At 48.1% G+C, this 19,010-nt stretch overlaps 1 protein-coding gene across 2 annotated transcripts in view; it reads left to right on the plus strand.

The window, feature by feature from the left end:
* Positions 1 to 19,010, plus strand: part of LBR (lamin B receptor) — a 704,650-nt gene that overhangs the window by 240,387 nt on the left and 445,253 nt on the right. For both annotated transcript variants that reach the window (XM_086926155.1, XM_086926154.1), the window contains 2 exons: positions 958 to 1,120; positions 1,611 to 1,807. In XM_086926155.1, the coding sequence (XP_086782281.1) occupies positions 958 to 1,120; positions 1,611 to 1,807 (360 nt within the window). The remainder of the gene's footprint in view (positions 1 to 957; positions 1,121 to 1,610; positions 1,808 to 19,010) is intronic.

The following is a 19,010-nucleotide window of genomic DNA, read 5'->3' on the forward strand; positions in this document are numbered from 1 at the left end:
CTTCGTAATCAGGATATATGTGGAAGGCGGCGAGGGTCTCTGGAGCCCTGTGCTCACGTGGCCATCTCGGATGCGCGCGAAGCTCCTCCCCGGGATTTATTCTTGAGTTTACAGATATTATCAATGAAGTCATAGAAAATGCTATGGGTGATGTAATTTGTGGGGTAATTAATTAGCAGTGCATGTTGACGGCGTGAGTTTTTGTTACCTTGGGGCACAGGTCAACTGCTGAATTTCTATGGTTTTGTGTGTGAAAATTGTAAACCGAACTATAGCGTCCCAGTAACCTTTGTTTTGGTGATTTTGCTAGATTTTCCAAATTATATTTTGTAACTATAACGTCCCTGTTTTTTTTCTGTGACTTTTGATGTTTTTTTCAATGCAGCAGGGGATTGTCCGCAGGTCCTGTGGCCAACTCCCTGCATGCAGCAAAACCCTCGCTGTGCAAGGACTTCGGTCCTCTTCCCCCATCATGGCTCCCCTCCCGGATCCGATTTTGGTCCCCGGAATCCCATCCCCTGAGGCCCATCCAGTCAATGGTGGATGCCCTTGCCCCACCCAAGGAACATAGTGTCTTTTTGTTGGGGCCACACTGAAGCCCCAATGCAAGGATTGCATGTAAGGAACATTGTCACCTTTCTCAATATGTCATTCAAGTCACTATTAAGATCCTTCAAGAGTGTCTGCTACACTTTTCAAATATCTTTTGCTGTAGTTTTGACTGTAAACCTGGTAGTTTATTGACAATGATGTTTGCTCATCTTTGTAATAAAAACAATGCTGTCTGCTCAGATGGATAATCTTCCAAGTAGCACTCTGGCGACCCCTGCCACGTTAGCCCCCTATCAAAAAGCTTTTAGTTGAAAAGAATGAGAGAGGTTTTCTATTCTAGCGTGCATGGTACCTTACATATTGTTTATACATTTTATTTATAAAACATTTTATTTTTTTTCACAGTCAACGTATGACCAGGAAGCAGAAAGGAATCCGGTGTTATTTCAGTATTCGCTACGTCCACGAAAAGAAGAAATTAAAACAAAGGAACTGGAGCAAAGAGAAGAGAAATATCTTGAGAAACCCACAGGAAATACAAAAGATCTAGAGTTTGGAGGAAAATTAGGTAAGCAGTATGCCACACAAAACTTTGCAGTTTAGACCTGCTTATTGGTTTATTAGAAACATTTGAAACTTCTCAATAAAATGGAAAACTTTACAGAAGATAGAATCTTAGTTGTGATTTATAAAATAAGGTGACATACCAATGTTTTTTGGTGGACTTAAAGTCGTCCTGCTATAATTAGTGGTTCCTGAGTCTGAGGAAGCAACATAAAGCAAAGAAATGGAAAAATGTAAAGGTGGATACTAAAAAAGCAAACGTATCTGAAATGACAACACAAATAGGAGTACAAATGCCCACCTGTTCAATAAATATGTATGTTTGGGAAGTTTGAAACAAAAAGCTTTAGCACTATTGAGCAGCAGCTATCAGTGTGTGAGATAAAATAGTAAGTGTGTTAATAAAACCTCGTACCCACATCAGTTGTATTGTTAACAGTTGTGTGACGTTTATATATTTTATCCTGATTCCTGTTTATTGTACTTCTTTTTAGGAGCTTTCTTCTTGACTTTAATTTTGCCTGCCACTGTCTTTTCACTTCTTCTAATGGTTGGCCAGAAAGATGTTAGCATTATGGCTTTTCCTCCAGCGATCCCAGCAGTAGAAACCTTGTGGGATTTGAACGTGTTTGGCATATGCCTTCTTTGGGTTCTTTTTCAAGCCATGATTTACTTGCTGCCAGTTGGAAAGGTAAGTGCTTCAAGGTTTATTTGTTGCTCACAGACTCCATGTTAGACAAGATCACATCTGTTCCAAAGGTAGCTATCTTCTGCAGATAAACATTTGGTTCCAGGATTTGGCTGGATGATATTTATTGGCAACTACATCAGTAACAAGATTTAGATGATTAGCTTCCCTGGCAGGTACATTAGCAGTGACTGATTTAACTACACTCTGTGCAAAACTCTGCATGCATAGGAAGTTTATGTATCTCAATTCATTAGTTCATAGTGCCAAGCAGTGTGACGTTAAAAACTGTACGGATCATGATGTCTCAAAGCACAAGATCCTTGGTAGTGTCTTCCTTCATTGCAGTTTTGCAAATGGGAGGAAGCTCAAAAGTCTCTTGCTAATGGGTGTCTACTATGAGTAAATTGTTTGCATCATAACATGTATGTATCTGTGAATTAGGAATAGAAACTAGGTTAATCTTGCTTTGACAGACTGGGGCAGTCTTGGGTCTTATTAAAAATGTTTTGGGCAATAGTTGTGAAGTCTAATTTCAGACATTAGCAAAAGTCTTTAGGGGTTCACCTTTAAAGCCAGTACATTGTTTGTAGTGTCCAAGTTGAAACTTTTCACTGGCGCTGGAATAAAGCAGGAGCTTTGTCAAGGCTCATGCCTCTAATTGTAGAACAAAACGGACTCAGACATAAAGTGCGGACAAGAGTCAATATCAGTATCCGAAGAAGTAAGAAAATTAGAGTACGTCTTTTAGGTCGCTGGAGCAGGAAGAGAAGAGAATTTCAAAATAATCTGCAACTGATAAGTATATTCTTTCTTCTGCTCTCTTGCTTGACTTCTATTTAAGCACATCTGTTGAACTCTTAATGTCACCATCAGAATGTCTGAGAAAAGTAGTCAGGAGTTGTTTTTAGGGGAAATGTATCCCTTTTCCAAAATTTTCCAGTAAAGACAGATATTCATCATAGCGATCCATAACCTGCCCCGTTCTTGAAAAAAAGGAGTGTGGTGAGCCCCTTAACTCAGTGTCACTTATTGGGGATTTTTCTGTTTTAACTAAAACTGTATTTACCCTAGCATTTAACTATCTGCTTAAAAGACACCTGAAAGTGTGAAGGATTTGTGTGTATAAAACACAAACCTCAAAAAGGTATGGTAGCACTGAAACTAGAGTTACACCAACACATAGATCCCAATTTCCCAAAATAAAGTGACTTGGAAGATTGATTTGGTGAGTGTTCCTCTAACCAGTGAACAATGGGTCTTTTTCTCTGTAACTTCACTGGACTTGTAACTAGCAGGAAGAATGATCACAGGGCTAATGGGCAGTGAATCATTTACAATACTGTGCACTCTAGAAGATAGTAATAATTTAGCCAAATATTTGTCCCGCTCTTGCATAAACATCAAATTTTTGTTCCGACAAAAACTGCATGAGTACTGGAAAAAGAAACTAAAAAAATATTTGCCACAGTCATACTGCCTCTATCATAAGGCTGTTTCCTTACACAGATGCTTGTCTATCATAGCACGATGACAACAAGTATTTCTTTGGCACATGAAGATAGCATTAACTTGTAGATGCAGTGTAGGATTCCGTGATTGAGCATTAAAATTTGGATAGAAATTTCCAGTGTATTCAGGGACGGTGGTATCACTTGTCTGTCCCTTGCACAGATATGGTTCAACTTGTCGCCAGTTATGTAGAGATCCACACAGGCAGTATGTAGAAATTTGCTCTTTATTCTTCAAAGACTGTCTTCAGATACCTCCAGCTTACAATCCCAGCTCTCCAGAGCCAACTCCCCTTTACAGTCAAAGATAAACATTCCATCACCACCACATAAGTTCTAAGTTCCACTTTCCTAAGGGAGTACTAACAACTCCACAGAGAGTTTAAGGGAGTGTTAGGAATGGACATGTACTCATTCTACTCACTCACAAAAGGGTAAGCCAGTACCTGTTCACAAACTGCAGTTCTAAAGTAAATTCTCCATTACCTCCGCCGCATTTGTTGGACCTTCTGGAATCTGAAGAGGATGAAGAGGAGGATGATGGGATTTACGGAGCAGTGTACAGTCATCAGTGCTGCTCGTAAAATGATGATGATGAGTTTGAAGACAAGCAATACTATCAGCCATCCCTGGCACCACTGTGTCACTGTGATACAAAGAGAGTACTGAGTTCCTCAGTGTAAATGTGTTGGAAGGTCAAGGGCAAGAAAGGGTAGTGTGGTCAAAGGGAGGCTGATGATATGTGTAGTGAGGAGAGGGAATTCTCCTTGTAGGAACTAGGGCTCTCACACACCTACTAAGCTAGGTGTCCTGCTTCATCATTTGAGCCTGCCCCTCGCCAGGTCGGCGCTGCAATACCTGGCGGGCACCCAGAACCGGGGCTCTTATTCGGGGATCTTTTGTTCCAGCCGGTGGGTGCAGTGGGGGTGAGGGGCCTAGTGTGGGTAGATGTAAAGAAGATACGTGAATTAAAATAGGTCAGTTAGTCCTAACCAAACTTTTATTCCAAAGGTTTTTAAGGATTAGGCGCAATTGCACCACACTCGCTGACTACAAGACAGAGGCCACTACCTTGGCATCTAACCTCATGGCTAGGGGCTACCCTGAGAGACATATCAGTAACTCACTTTAAAGGGCCAGGAACAACACGAGGGAGGCACTACTGGAACCCCGGTCTAAACCATTGACTGATTCTATCACATGTGTGACGTCCTTCATCCCAGACTCCACAAGAATCAAGAAGATAATCCTCAAACACTGGCTGATCTTGAACACAGGGGATTAAAATCTTCCGAAACCCAGATTTGCGTACGAGAGGACTCGCAACCTCAAAGACTCACTGGTACATACCAGACCTAAAAAAAACAATATCGCCAACCAGAGGACCTTATTGGGTATGCCAGCAGTGACTGGGCACTATCCCTGTGGTTCATATGTTGCATGCCCATTAACCACCGCTACTAAAGAGCAGACTCTACTACCTAATTTCAAATGGACGCAAAAGAGACACACCTACTGCAACACCAAGCAATGCATTTACATGCTCACCTGCCCATGTGTTATGCGGTACATAGGCATGACGATGCGACCCATCAAGACAAGGATTGCTGAGCACTGGAGTAATATCCGTTGCCAGAGGGTCACGACCAAACTCTATACCCACTACAAAGAAACACAACACACCCCTGACAACCTTTGTTGGACTGTACTAGAAGCCTTCACTAACATCAACAAAGCTGCACTATTTAGAGCCGAGCAGCGATGGGTACATAGATTATCAGCACACACCACTGGCCTTAATGATGATATCCCTTGGGGCTCGTTGAACTGAACCCCTCACTAACCCTGGCCTAGTACTATTTAATGTTTCCATTATGGGGACTAATGGCACCACAAATACCTTTGCTTTTGAGTTTTAATTACTTTTCAGCAATTGTCATTAGCTGTCTCAACCACACAGCAACACCGTATCTAAATAGGTATCATCGTCCCTGCATAATTCATTACATTTATTATCTTCTCCCCTAGTCGTTTTTCATGTCTTGACCAACTCTGGAACATTGCACCGGGGTAGATAACACACACAGTCTGGTCTATTAACTAGATACACTTGCTGGTCCCGACAACACCTCATTAGATGGCCTCCATTGCGATGCCTGTGTATGTATTTAATGGCATTTGATATCCTGGTGTTTGCCTATCATACTATTAATTTTATTTACCTTTCCCCAGATCATTGTTTAATCTTGTCCCACACTGGAGTGTTACCCCGTGAACAGACAACTGACACCGTCTGGTCAAACTACTAGGTGTACCCGTTTGTCACAGTAACACCTTACAAGATGGCCGCCTCCGCGATGCCTTTCCATGCATTTAATGGTACTTCTTCCATTTTTATATCTGGTGACTAGCCAAACAGGTGACATCAAACATGACCCTGGCACACCAATACATTACGACCCGCCGCCGATGCACCTCCACCATCCCGGTGTCGGCGGCAGGGTAGTTCTCTTCACACGAGCGTCTAACACACCTGGTGAGTACCCGAGATTGACTTATTCCCCCTCTACGAGGTGAGTGTTCTTAGATATGGGCCCCTTCTGGCAACCGGCAGCGAGGCCCATCCATTGTGCGGTGGATATGTAATTGCGGGGCTGCTCCGGGTCCGGGATTTTTGCTCGGTCCTGCGTTGGTTCTGTCCTCGCATGGTCTACCGCATAGGGGTGGCTCCTCAAAACGGTAACTAGCCTCCTCAAGGACTAACCCTTACTCTGGACGTCATCATTGACAGTAACCGCTATGCGTTTGACTCCTCGTTCTTTATAACTTTGTAAGGCTAACTAGGAGCTCTGTTGCGACTCCACCTTCTCCTCTTCCCCACCCGGCCCCAATTGGCGTCCATATACCGCCGGCTACTGTAGCAAGCACAATTTGCGGGCAGTTTAGGTGAGTCCTGTGATGTCCTGCCTTGTCTTACCATTTCCTTATATCTATATAGCTATACCTTCTTTATGTGACCGTATGGATAAAATTTGATTATTGCTCTTTATACCATGCACAGCAACTTGTAATGCATATGAGCACTCCAGTGGATGCCTTACATTGAATTTTCCTTCTAGGTATAGGTTCACACTGATTGAGCATGTTGTGAATATTATGGACACCATACCTGCATGACACACGATGACTCTAGGTGTGTTTGAGCACCATTGGGCAGTGATTGGTTCATTGATTAATAACGATACTTCACACAACTACTGATGTGTTTTTACATGTTCCCCCACCCTTTTTTATCCATCTTCTCAGTCTAATATGAACACACAGGGTATGTAGTTTTCACTTACCTTGGTGTAGATATTTTTAACCCTGATCCTGAGGAAGTGTCCTGATCGATTTGACAATTGAGACACGAAAGATGTTGATCATCCGAGAGTAGGGCACATACCACTAGACACTTAATTACTAGTTCTTTGCCCCTCTCCACGTTTTAATTAGGCAGTTTACTGTTGGAATAAAAGTTTGGTTAGGACTAACTGACCTATTTTAATCAACGTATCTTCCTTACATCTACACACACTAGGCCCCTCACCCCCACTGCACCCACCGGCTGGAACAATAGATCACTGACAAAGAGCCCCGGTTCCGGGTGCCCGCCAGGTATTGCACCGCCGACCTGACGAGGGGCAGGCTCAAATGATGAAGCATGACACCTAGCTTGCTAGGTGTGTGAGAGCCCTAGTTCCTACAAGGAGAAGTTCGAGGCATGTGGGCTGCTGAATTCATATCTGTGCATAGATCGCCGCCTAGTGTTGGGTCCGGATGATTGCACATTGTTGTCCTGGAAGAGTCTTCGAAGTATCACGAGATAGGTGACTCCTCCCCTGGACTACAGTGCGCATGGGCATCGCCTCCATCCCCAGATTGTTTTTTTCCGCCATTGGGTTCGGATGTGTTTCGGTTCCCTCTGTCGGAACCGATAGTTGTTCAACTTTCTACTCGAGACCAAAAGGTCTTTAGGCTGGGCGTCGGTATAGTTGCGTTCGGGTTTCTTATCTGACTCTCAGCTCCGAACTCTTGCTACCCTTCCGCGTGCTTTCGGCGCGGACGGGCCTACACTACTTTTCTGCTATGGAGCGGACACCGGTGTGTAACTCCAAATATTCACACCTCGACGTGCACCCCGTGTGCAATACATGCTTGTCACCGGACCATAACGAAGACAGCTGCATGGCGTGTTCGAAATTCCGGTGCAAGAAGACTCTGAAGATTCGTCGAGCCAACAGGCTCCAGGCTAAGTTCTCGGCTACCGCGGCGCCCCCACCAGACGACATTTTCCAAGAATCTGTTGGAGACGAGGACGACGTACAAGGTTCGGAATCTGGTCCCGCGTCCGAAGGGGAGGCCTACGACGCGGGTGATGAGGACTTTGACGACGTCGCCGACGAGGTAGGGGACGACGAGCGGGCTATTGCCACTGTTGGGGATAGCTCGGAGGAGGAGCATCCCCAACCAGACTCAGGGGTTAATCCCCTTCATACGGCCCAGGTCGAGGGATCGCCTTCGGGCCTTACCCAAGATCTACTTATAAGTCCTACGTCCCCGCCTCCGGGCCCGGTCACGGACATTTCTGAGGCGCCCCTCTCGTTAAAGAAAACGAAAGTGAAGCCGTCTGGTCACGCACCCTCGGATGCGAAACCGAAAGTGAAAGTTGCGCTGGGGCAGAAGGTTCTGGAGGCGTCAACTTCCAAAAAATTCAAGATGGCCGACCTGAAGAGCCACGCCAAGATGGCCGACCCGAAGCACTCGGGGTCGGCGCCGAAGGCGAAGTCGACCGACGCGAAGACGTCCACGACCGAAAGGGGTCGTGGACCCGAAGACGGCTCCGAAGAAGCGTCAGGGCGACGACGCGCACAGGGCCCTTGGGGACAGTGCGCGTGAGGTGTCGGCTCCGAAGAAGGTGCCTGCCATCGATTCGGCTCTCGACGCGGGACAATCGCTCGAGCCGGTCAAGCCCTCTCCGGCCTTAACGAAGAAGGTAGCGGAATCCCTGCAACGGATACGGAAGGGCAATGTGGTTCCCGATCAGGACACTGTGGCGCCTAAGCTCACGCCAAAGCCTGCGAAGGCGCAGACGCCTATCCGTTTCACCCTGCCGCCCAAGTCGACGCCGAAGGCTTTCGCGCCGAAACTGGGCGGGCCCTCGAAGGAGGTATTGACGCCGAAAGCTGCCTTGGTGGTGTCAAAGCTTCGGCTCCAGCCGCTTGCTGAAGAGGAACGTCGGGAGGTCATCATCGACGCCAACACCGGGAAACTGTCTCTCCTCAAGAGGAAGATCACCACGGAGCCGGTGTTGGAACATTTTCGGATCCCTCTCAAAAATAAGAGGGACTCTGCAGACTCTTCGGCTCTGGTAGAACCTATGTCTCCACAAGCCCTGGGACACTCGCCAACGCATTCCGCAGCGGGCGATGCGTACGACGAAGACGGCGAGTACAACTATCCGGCGTACTCGGATCCGGAGGAGGTGCACGAACCTTGGTCGGCCGGAGGCGACCCGGAGGACCCGCAGTCGGGCCAGGACACGCAACTTTTTGCGGCCAAAACGTCCCCGACAGAGGACTCAGCGGCCTTCAACGCTCTGATCGAGAGAGCTGCGACTAACCACGACGTCGAGCTCCACTCGGACCCTGTGGATGTGGACTTTTTATTCGACACTTTCTCAGTGGCTGAGAAGTCAGTAAAAATACTACCAATGCTTAAGGGGGTGCTCAAACACGCAACGGAGGTCTTCAAAGAGCCCACCCGGGCGCGTGTCGTCAACCCTCGCATTGACAGAAAATATAAGGCAGCGCCCTCGGATCCAACCTACATCAAGGGACACTTGCCACTGGACTCGTTGGTTGTTTCCAACGCTCGGAAGAGGGCGAACTCGCAGACTACTGGTGACGCTCCTCCCCCAGACAAAGAGTCCAAGATCTTTGAGGCCTCAGGCAAACGAATTGCTGCACAGGCAGCTAATATTTGGAGAATCTCTAACACACAGGCCCTACTTGCACGCTATGATAGGGCTCATTATGACACCTTAGAGTCACTACTGCAACACTTGCCTGACCAGTACAAGGAGGCAGGAGAAATGCTGATTCAGGAAGGAAAGCTCATCACGAATGCATCTATAAAGTGTGCACTAGATGTGGCAGATACAGCCTCCAGGGCGATCAACACCAGTGTGTTGCTTAGACGGCATGCTTGGCTTCGAATTTCAGGGTTCAAACCCGACATTCAGACCACAATACTGAATCAAACTGTTAATCCTGACCACCTGTTTGGCCCTGAGGTGGATGCGACACTGGAAAAGATGAAAAAAGATACGGAAACTGCCAAGTCTATGGGGGCCCTCCAAAGTCAGCAGTTTCGGAGTGGTTCCTTTCGCCGCTCCAATTCCAGAGGCACCTCAAGAGGTCAGGCATCGCAGTCCACGCAGTATTACAAAAGTAACACCCAAACCTCGTACAGCAACAAGGGTAGAGGTGGCTACAGAGGCAATAACATCAAGGGCAGGGGGCGTGGAAACAACAGCTCCAGGTCCACCACCGCCAACAAGCAGTGACGTCTTGTCACTGCCCCCCGACCATACAACACCGGTCGGGGGGAGACTCCAGCAGTTCCTGCCAGCGTGGAGATCCATCACCACGGACAGGTGGGTCAAGTCTCTTGTCCAGTACGGGTACTGTCTGGAACTTACTTCCATTCCACCAAACATACCCCCAAGGAGCCGTCCTATGTCCGGCGAGCACTTGACCTTATTGCAGCAGGAAGTTCTAGTCATGCTGCAAAAAGGGGCAATAGAGCTCGTTCCATTGCAAGAACGGGGAACAGGGGTTTACTCCCTGTATTTTCTGATCCCCAAAAAGGACGGATCCCTCAGGCCCATCCTGGACCTCAGGCCCCTAAACTGGTACATTCTCTCGGAGCACTTCCATATGCTCACGTTACAGCAAGTGCTCCCCCTGCTTCAGCAGGGGGACTTCCTGGCTACACTGGATCTGAAAGATGCATATTTTCATATCCCCCTGCATCCTTCCCACAGGAAGTATCTCAGATTCACGATTCAAGACCAGCATTACCAGTTCAGGGTTCTGCCGTTCGGGGTCAGCACGGCGCCAAGGGTTTTTACAAAGTGCCTAGCGACTGTGGCGGCGCATCTCCGTCGCCAGAACGTCCACGTCTACCCCTACCTGGACGACTGGCTCATTCAAGCAAAGACAGAACAGCAGTGCGTCGACCACGTGTCACGCACCATTCATCTCCTGCACGAGCTGGGATTCTCTCTGAACTACCCAAAGTCCCATCTCCAGCCCGCCCACGTGCGACAGTATCTGGGCGCGACAATAAACACTCTGGCAGCCACTGCGCAGCCAAATTCAGTGAGAATCGCCAGTATACAGACGCTGATCCAACGATTCAGGCCTCAGCACTCGCTTCCAGCGAAGTTGTTCATGTAGTTGATAGGCATGATGGCCTCCTGCATCTCCATTGTCCCGCACGCGAGACTACATATGCGTCCGCTTCAGGAGTGCCTTGCACGTCAGTGGACTCAGGCTCATGTGCAACTGACAGACCTAGTGTTGGTGAGCGGTCGGGCATACAACTCTCTGCATTGGTGGAATCCACAAAACCTTTGCAAGGGCCGACCATTCCAAGAGCCTGTGCCACAGATTATCCTGACAACGGACGCCTCCCTCCAGGGATGGGGAGCGCATGTACTCCAGTACACAGTGCAGGGACTCTGGACACTACAGCAAAGGAAGATGCACATCAATGTGTTGGAACTGATGGCAATCTTCATGGCCTTGAAGGCGTTCAAAGTACATCTGTGCAACAAAGTCGTGTTGATCCGGACGGACAACATGACGGCCATGTACTACATTCAGAAGCAGGGAGGCACACACTCTCCGCAGCTGTCTCATCTGGCTCAGAGCATGTGGAAGTGGGCCATTCAGAGGAACATCTTCCTCATGGCAGAGCATCTCCCGGGCAAGGACAATCAGATGGCGGATCTGCTCAGCAGGCACAGCCATCAAATGCACGAGTGGGAGATACATCCATCAGTACTCCAACCGTACTTCCAAAAGTGGGGTCATCCAGAGATAGACCTGTTCGCCACGAAAGAGAACGCAAAATGCCAAAGCTTCGCCGCCAGGTTCCCACACCCGCAATCACAGGGCAATGCGATGTGGATGAACTGGTCAGGCAGATTTGCGTACGCTTTTCCCCCAGCACCTCTGATACCGCTGGTGGCACGCAAGCTCAGGCAACACTCGATGAAGCTCATCCTGGTTGCTCCAACGTGGGCTCGCCAACCATGGTACACCACGTTTCTGGAACTCTCCGTGGTACCGCATCAAAGGCTTTATCTCACTCCCAGCCTTCTGACGCAGAGCCATGGCGACATTCAGCACCCAGATCCGCAACAGCTCAACCTGGCGATCTGGCTCCTGAAGTCCTAGAGTTTGGCTACCTCAATCTTCCTCCCGATTGCATGGACATCATTAGGGAGGCAAGGAAGCCCACTACTGGAGCTTGTTATGCGGCTAAATGGAAGAGGTTTGTCATCTACTGTGTTAACCACGATATCGACCCGCTAGATGCTTCCATTCAAAACATCATTTGTTACTTGTTCCACCTATATCAGTGCAATCTGGCGTACTCTTCCATCCGCATTCACTTGTCTGCTATGGCAGCATACCTCCAGAATAGGCAACACCTGTCACTCTTTAAGGTCCCTGCTATCAAGGCATTTCTGGAAGGACTCAAAAGAGTCATTCCACCAAGGACCCCACCAGCACCTGAATGGAACCTCAATGTGGTTCTTACTAGACTGATGGGTCCTCCCTTTGAGCCACTGCACTCTTGTGAGCTTCAGTTTCTGACTTGGAAGGTTGCGTTCTTAGTAGCAATTACATCGCTACGGAGGGTTAGCGAGCTGCAGGCGCTCACCATCCAAGAACCTTTCTTTCAGGTGCATGCTAACAGGGTTGTGCTCCGTACTAACCCTAAATTCTTACCCAAGGTTGTATCTCAATTCCATATGAACCAGACAATTGAGTTGTCGGTGTTTTTCCAAAACCCAGAGACGCTGGCGGAGCGGATGCTCCACACCCTTGATGTTAAGAGAGCCTTGATGTACTATGTAGACAGGACAAAAGATTTTCGCAAAACCAAGCAACTTTTTGTTGCTTTTGCCACACAACACAAGGGAAACGCTATCTCCAAAGCTGGGATCGCTAGGTGGATCGTGAAATGCATTCAAATCTGTTACGCTAAAGCTAAACGCACTCTCACTATCCCACCAAGGGCCCATTCCTCCAGGAAGTTGGGGGCCTCTATGGCTTTCCTAGGTAACATTCCCTTAGAAGATATCTGTAGAGCAGCCACGTGGTCTACCACACATACTTTCACTAAACACTACTGTGTAGACGTGCATTCCAAACAGCAGGCAGCTGTTGGTCAGGCTGTTCTCAAAACACTTTTTCAGACTGCTGCAGCTGGCACGGGCGGCCGCTGCTAATGGAGGGACTGCTATGTATTCTATGCACAGATATGAATTCAGCAGCCCACATGCCTCGAACTGCAAATGCTACTTACCAGTATGCATCTGTTCTTGGCATGTAGGGCTGCTGACATTCATATCGCCCACCCTCCTCCCCGGCGCCTGTAGCAGCTGCAGTATTCATTCATATGTATATATATATGCTCATAGCATGGTCATCACTCACATACTTCACTCCATCTCTGCCAATGGCTAAAAACAATCTGGGGATGGAGGCGATGCCCATGCGCACTGTAGTCCAGGGGAGGAGCCACCTATCTCGTGATACTTCGAAGACTCTTCCAGGACAACAATGTGCAATCATCCGGACCCAACACTAGGCGGCGATCTATGCACAGATATGAATGTTAGCAGCCCTACATGCCAAGAACAGATGCATACTGGTAAGTAGCATTTGCATTCCCTCTCCTCACTACACACACCATCAGCCTTCCTGTGACCACACTACCCTTCCTTGCTCTTGACCTTCTAACACATTTACACTGAGGAACTCAGTACTCTCTTTGTATAACAGTCCTTTGGGGGCATGTGCGTAGGACCTCAATAAACAAGCCCCTTGTCCCCCTCCCTTTGTAGACACCACTTTGTCACTATCGTGAATACCAAGAACCTCATCACAGACAAATTGCTCATCTGCCTCGAAATTTGATTCAAGATCTGCAAACTATGCTTGCAGATTACAAGCAAAGATTTCCACCTCAAGAGGTTCCCAAAGAATTACGTTTACAACTTCCTGAAAAACCCACTTTACCAGTGACACCTACAGTTCCACAGGAGACTGTTCCTGTTGACCATTCCTCTTCAGATGAAGAACGTGAAGAGGGCAAGAACCCAGATCCATCTGTTGACCCCTGGGGCAGTTATATTATCCCTAATCCATCACCTCCGTCACATCATCCAGCAGACTCTCCGCCAGAAGATATAGGTGGTTTCCACAACTTGATGGAGAGAGCTGCTAATAGATTTCATCTTCCCATGGAGGTTAAGCTTACAGAATGTTTCCTGTATGACTTTGAAGAGGAAACCAGAAAGTCAATGCACACAATACCTATCATTGACTATGTTTGGCAAGAAGGGGTAAAATAATGTCGACCCCTGCATCAATACCGCCAGTACTAGCTCACATTGAGAAAAAATACATCCAAAACCGGATTCTGTAATCTCACTGGCAGCACAAAGGTCTAAAAACTCTTCCACCCCGATTTCCACTCCTCCTGATAAGGAAGGACGTAAACTTGATTTATGTGGAAAGCGTTTCTCCAACATGGCTGCAATCAATATCAAAGCAGCCAACACTTTGGCCATCATTGGGCGTTACGACAGACAAATGTGGTCTTCAATACTAGATCTTATTCCGGAAGACAGACAACAGGAGGCCAGAAAGATCCTCGCAGAAGGAGAGCGAGCTGCCTCTGAAACTATTGATTAGGCTATGCAGCCTAACATATACAAGGCTACAAAGGCCACCACTTCATCTAAACAGTGAAAAGGATAGCCCACCATGTCCGGTTTAACACTTTTTACCAAGTTTTCCTCACAGGGAAAACTCTCCTTCACCAAAATCCTTGAAATGATAGAGAGGAAGAGTTGGACAGACAAGCCCCCATAGGCTGCCATTATGTGTCTTAAGGGATACCGTGCCTTTAAGGAACTCTCCAGAGACCCTCGGTATCCCAGGATGAACAGCCAAAGTCCTTTTACTTTCAGTTCTTTTTTCCGGCTCCTGCTAGCAGGGCCCTGGAGCATTGAGCTCTCCCTTTTTGGGTGTTTTTTCAATTTTTTGGCACTTTTCAAGTGTTTTGAGTTTTTTACTCGACGTCTGACTGCTTCTTCGTTTTGATGGGGTTTTTGGCCAGTTTTGCCCACTCTTCTGTCGAATATGCCAGCTTTGTTCAACAAGTGCCCTGAGTGTGCCAGGAAGAAGGCTGAATCGGACGCTCACAGAGTGTGTGTCCTCTGTTTCCCATCCTCTCATGTCCCTGAAGACTGTGAGATTTGTCAATCCTTCTCCAGGAGGACCCTGAGGGACAGAGAGAAAATCCATCTCCAAGGCCTAGAGCTAAGGATACATCAGGAACCAGGTGGGTCTGGGCATGGAGGGACTCTGTCCAAGTCCTCTGCCTGTGCTTCGGCCTCTGGGGGGCCCCCCAGTCAAGAAAAGACCAGGAAACGGCACAGATCTCCATCGACGTCGATAACCTCGACGTCGGCGTCGAGAGGGATGACCACCATCTGCTCCCTGTCGCCCTAGGACTCTGGGTCGAAGCGACATCGCCGTTCGACGTCGAGGGGACTGACGTCGAAACCTTGGACGAGGTTGACGTCGAGGGCTTCATCGGCTTCGAGACACCATCGACGTCTGGATGGGTCCAGGAGGCACCGGCGCTCGCCGTCGAGGTGACACCGCCGTTCGCCGTCGAGGTCGGCTTGACGTTCGACGTCGAGGAGAAGAGAGTCGACGGAAGTATCGGCGTCGAGACGTTCGACGTCGAGAAAGGGGTCGACGTCGAGAAAGGAGACATCGACGTCGAGGAGGCGATCAAGGGCCAGGACTGTGTCCTCTGCCTCAATGGTCAACCTGTCTTCTGCATCCACGAGTCCCCGGTCGCGGCGGCGCCGGCGCTCGTTTGAAAAGAGGTCGGCCTCGAGAACATCCTCGTCAAGGCCTGTGCAGAAGAAGAGGAGAGTGGTTAGGTCTCCGGGCTCTGAATATTCTCAGACCTATTCGCCTTCTAGGCCCCGGATGCCTCCTCAATTACCTGAGGAAAATCCTAATCTTTCTCCTCCTCATCCTCCTCCTCATCCTCATCTTCCTCATCTTCCTCCTCCTCTTCCTCCTCCTCTTCCTCCTCCACCACGGGCTCCTCCAAGGTCTCTATCATTGCCGCGCTTCCCGTCGCCACCTACGGGGCCTCCACAGCCTAGGATTCCGGTTCTGCCTCCGCAGCTTCCGCCTCCTGTACGGCCAGTGGATCACCCGAGGCCTAGGAGGTCTAGGTCACGGTCCAGATGGAGGCACAGATCAAGGAGTGACCGTCGATCTTCGACACGGTCCTGACATCGTCACCTGAGGGACAGGTAAAGGTACCGTCATAAGGACTCTTCAAGTGCCTGGGGATATTCGCCCACCTTATCATATTCCCCCAATACGGGAGTGTTACCGGTGGATGACATCGTATTGTTTCAGGAGGTGTTATTGAGAGGGGCAGCGAAGCTGGGGATTGCTCTAACAGTACCCACACCCTCCACATTAGTGATTTTCGAGACCTTACACTAGCGGCAGTTGTCTCAACCCTTGTTGCCCTTGGCAGGGCTGGAGGAACCGGCTATGGAGCTCTTCCTGCTGACTCCAGCGTCAACGAAATTCGCTCCTTCCCGACTGCAGAAAAAGTACAGTGAAATATGGACACTTGAATCTCCCTGAATATTACATGACTATACTTAAGGAAGCTAAGAGACCCTCCACTAGGTTCTGCATCTGGGGCACTTCCAAGCATTATCATCCGACAACCTGCAAGGAAGATGTCTTAATTTTCCTTCTATTAAGGTTCACCTCGCAGCATTGACTGCGTATAGGAAATGCCCTTCACAGACATCCTTCTTCCAGATCCCTGTGATTAAAGATTTTTTGGAAGGATTGAAGAAAGTGTTTCCTCCTGTCCGGCATCCTTCGCCATCATGGAAGCTGAATGTGGTGCTGTCCAGGTTGATGAAGGAGCCTTTTGAACCCATCCATAAGGCTTCTCTGCAGCACTTGTCATGGAAGGCGGCCTTCCTTGTGGCCATTACATCGGCCCGCAGGGTGAGTGAAATTCAGGCGTTGTGTTGCCTAGAACCTTATACTGTATTTCATGCTGCTAAGGTTGTGATGCGTACTCACCCGAAGTTCCTTCCTAAGGTGATTTCTGATTTCCATGTCAATCCAGAATCCTTCCACTCCAGCGGAAAAGTCTCTTCATTCCCTGGATGTCAGAAGGGTGTTGAAATTCAACTTGGATAAGACCAAGGACATTCGTAGGTCAGACAAATTGTTTGTCAATTATGGGTCGGTCAGGACTGGTCTTGCCACCTCAAAACAATCCATCTCTAGCTGGATTGTGTGATGTTTTACCAGAAGGCTAACAAGACCTTAGGGGGTAAGCCTAAGGCTCATTCTACCAGAGGCAAAGCAGCTTCAACAGCTTTGCTTCCTAATATTCCCAATACAGAGATCTGCAGGGCTGCCACTTGGAAGTCGGTCCACACCTTCGCTAAGCATTACTGTCTGTACTCTGATGCCAGAGCAGATGCTCAGGTTGGGCAGGCTTCATTGAGAAATCTGTTTGCACAGTAGTGGTGTTGTCTGTTCTTTCTCCACCGCCGGGCTGTTTTTTTGGGATCGGCTTGCCATTCTATTCACTAGATTATGACTATACACAGAGATCGCCTACTACAGAAGGAGTAGTTTCTTACCTGTAACTCTAGTTCTGTAGTAGGGGTATCTCTGTTATAGTCATAATCTAGTGAATAGTCCCGCCCATGTGCGTGGACCCCGGAGCTATCAGAAATAATCTCTTAAGCGGTCTTCTTTATAGTCCAGCATAGACACTCCAACTTTGGGAGAGAATAACATCAGACCGTTGGGTACTAGATCTGATAGTCTTCGGTCACACAGTGGAATTGATACAAAAACCTCCAACTACACCATACGGTGGAGACCCCGGCCTCCCCCCCTCGTCTTCACTTATTGCAGAAAAAAAATAAAAACTATGCTCGCGAAAGGAACCATAGAGAAAGTTACATCTCTGCAAATAGGTCAAGGATTTTATTTCCGTTTCTTTTTGATCCTGACAAAGTCAGGGGAATGTAGATTGATCTTGGATCTCAGAAAGTTAAACAAATTCCAAAGAAAGCTAACTTTCAGGATGTAAACTTGAAGATTCTACGACTTCTCAACAAAGGAGATTTCATGACCTCTCTCGATTTAGAAGACTTTTATTTCCCCATCCCCATTCATCGAAAACATTGAAAACTTCGAACATTTCTCCGATTTGCAGTGGCTGGTACCCACTATCAATTCAAGGTTCTCCCGTTTGGTCTCAAGTCTGCCCGCAGGATATTCACAAAATGCCTGGTACCTGTGGCGGCGGTTTTACGTTCTCAAGGTCATCAAGTATTCCTATACTTGGTCGACTGGCTGTTTAAGACTCCTACGGCAAAACAAGCGTCCAAAACCACCAATGCTTGTTTACAACTGTTAAAAAAAATTAGGACTGACGGTCAACGTTAGAAAATCCTCCTTCACCCCCAGTCAAACAGTACCTTTCCTGGGAGCTAGGCTGGACATAGTTCAATGCAAAGCGTTTTTATCAGAGGAACGTCAAATCCGGGTAAGTCTGTTGGCTTAAAGCATTTCAAGAAAAAAGTAAATTTCGGTGAGGAAATAGAAGTCGCTGCTTGGAATGGGTTCGTCAGCAATCGAGCAAGACCACTGACTCATTGTCAGTGAAATTGCTTTCCCTCCCTTGCAGCTCTACCTTTAATTGAGGGCTTCCCCCGAGTCCCTGCTCTCTCGAGTTTTGGTGTTTGAGGCCCCGCTCCACCCACAGGGTTCAACTACGCCTCATCCCTGGTGGTCCAGTGGACCTCTGTCTCCTTCGCTTCGCTTTTTCTTTCCTTTTTCACTCGTTTTTTTCCTCACTTCTATCTCCTCCTTCACTCTCCTTCTGGGTCTTTCCTCTGTTTTCTCTCATTTTCCCCTCATTTCAAGCCCCCTCCCCCTTCACTCTTCTTCTGTGTCTTTCCTCCGTTTTTCACTTGTTTTTTACCCTCATCTCACTCTCCCCCTTTCACTCTCCTTCTGTGTCCTCTGTGTCTTTTCTCCACTCTTCTTGCACTTTTTCTGCCTTATTTGCTCTTTTCCCTATCTTTTTGCCTTTTTCTGCCAGTTTTTCCCCGCCGCTGCTGCCCCCGCGGCCCCTCCCACCGGCCCAATCCTGTTTCCCTGGCCCCTATTTAATGGCAGTCGCTGCGCCGCCTGCGCACCAAAGACAATCCCGTCGGTGCCCTTCCGCGACCGTACCACGACCAGCGACAGGAACCCTGG

Source organism: Lissotriton vulgaris, chromosome 6, assembly GCF_964263255.1.
Source record: "Lissotriton vulgaris chromosome 6, aLisVul1.2, whole genome shotgun sequence".
In the NCBI taxonomy this organism is placed as follows: domain Eukaryota; kingdom Metazoa; phylum Chordata; class Amphibia; order Caudata; family Salamandridae; genus Lissotriton; species Lissotriton vulgaris.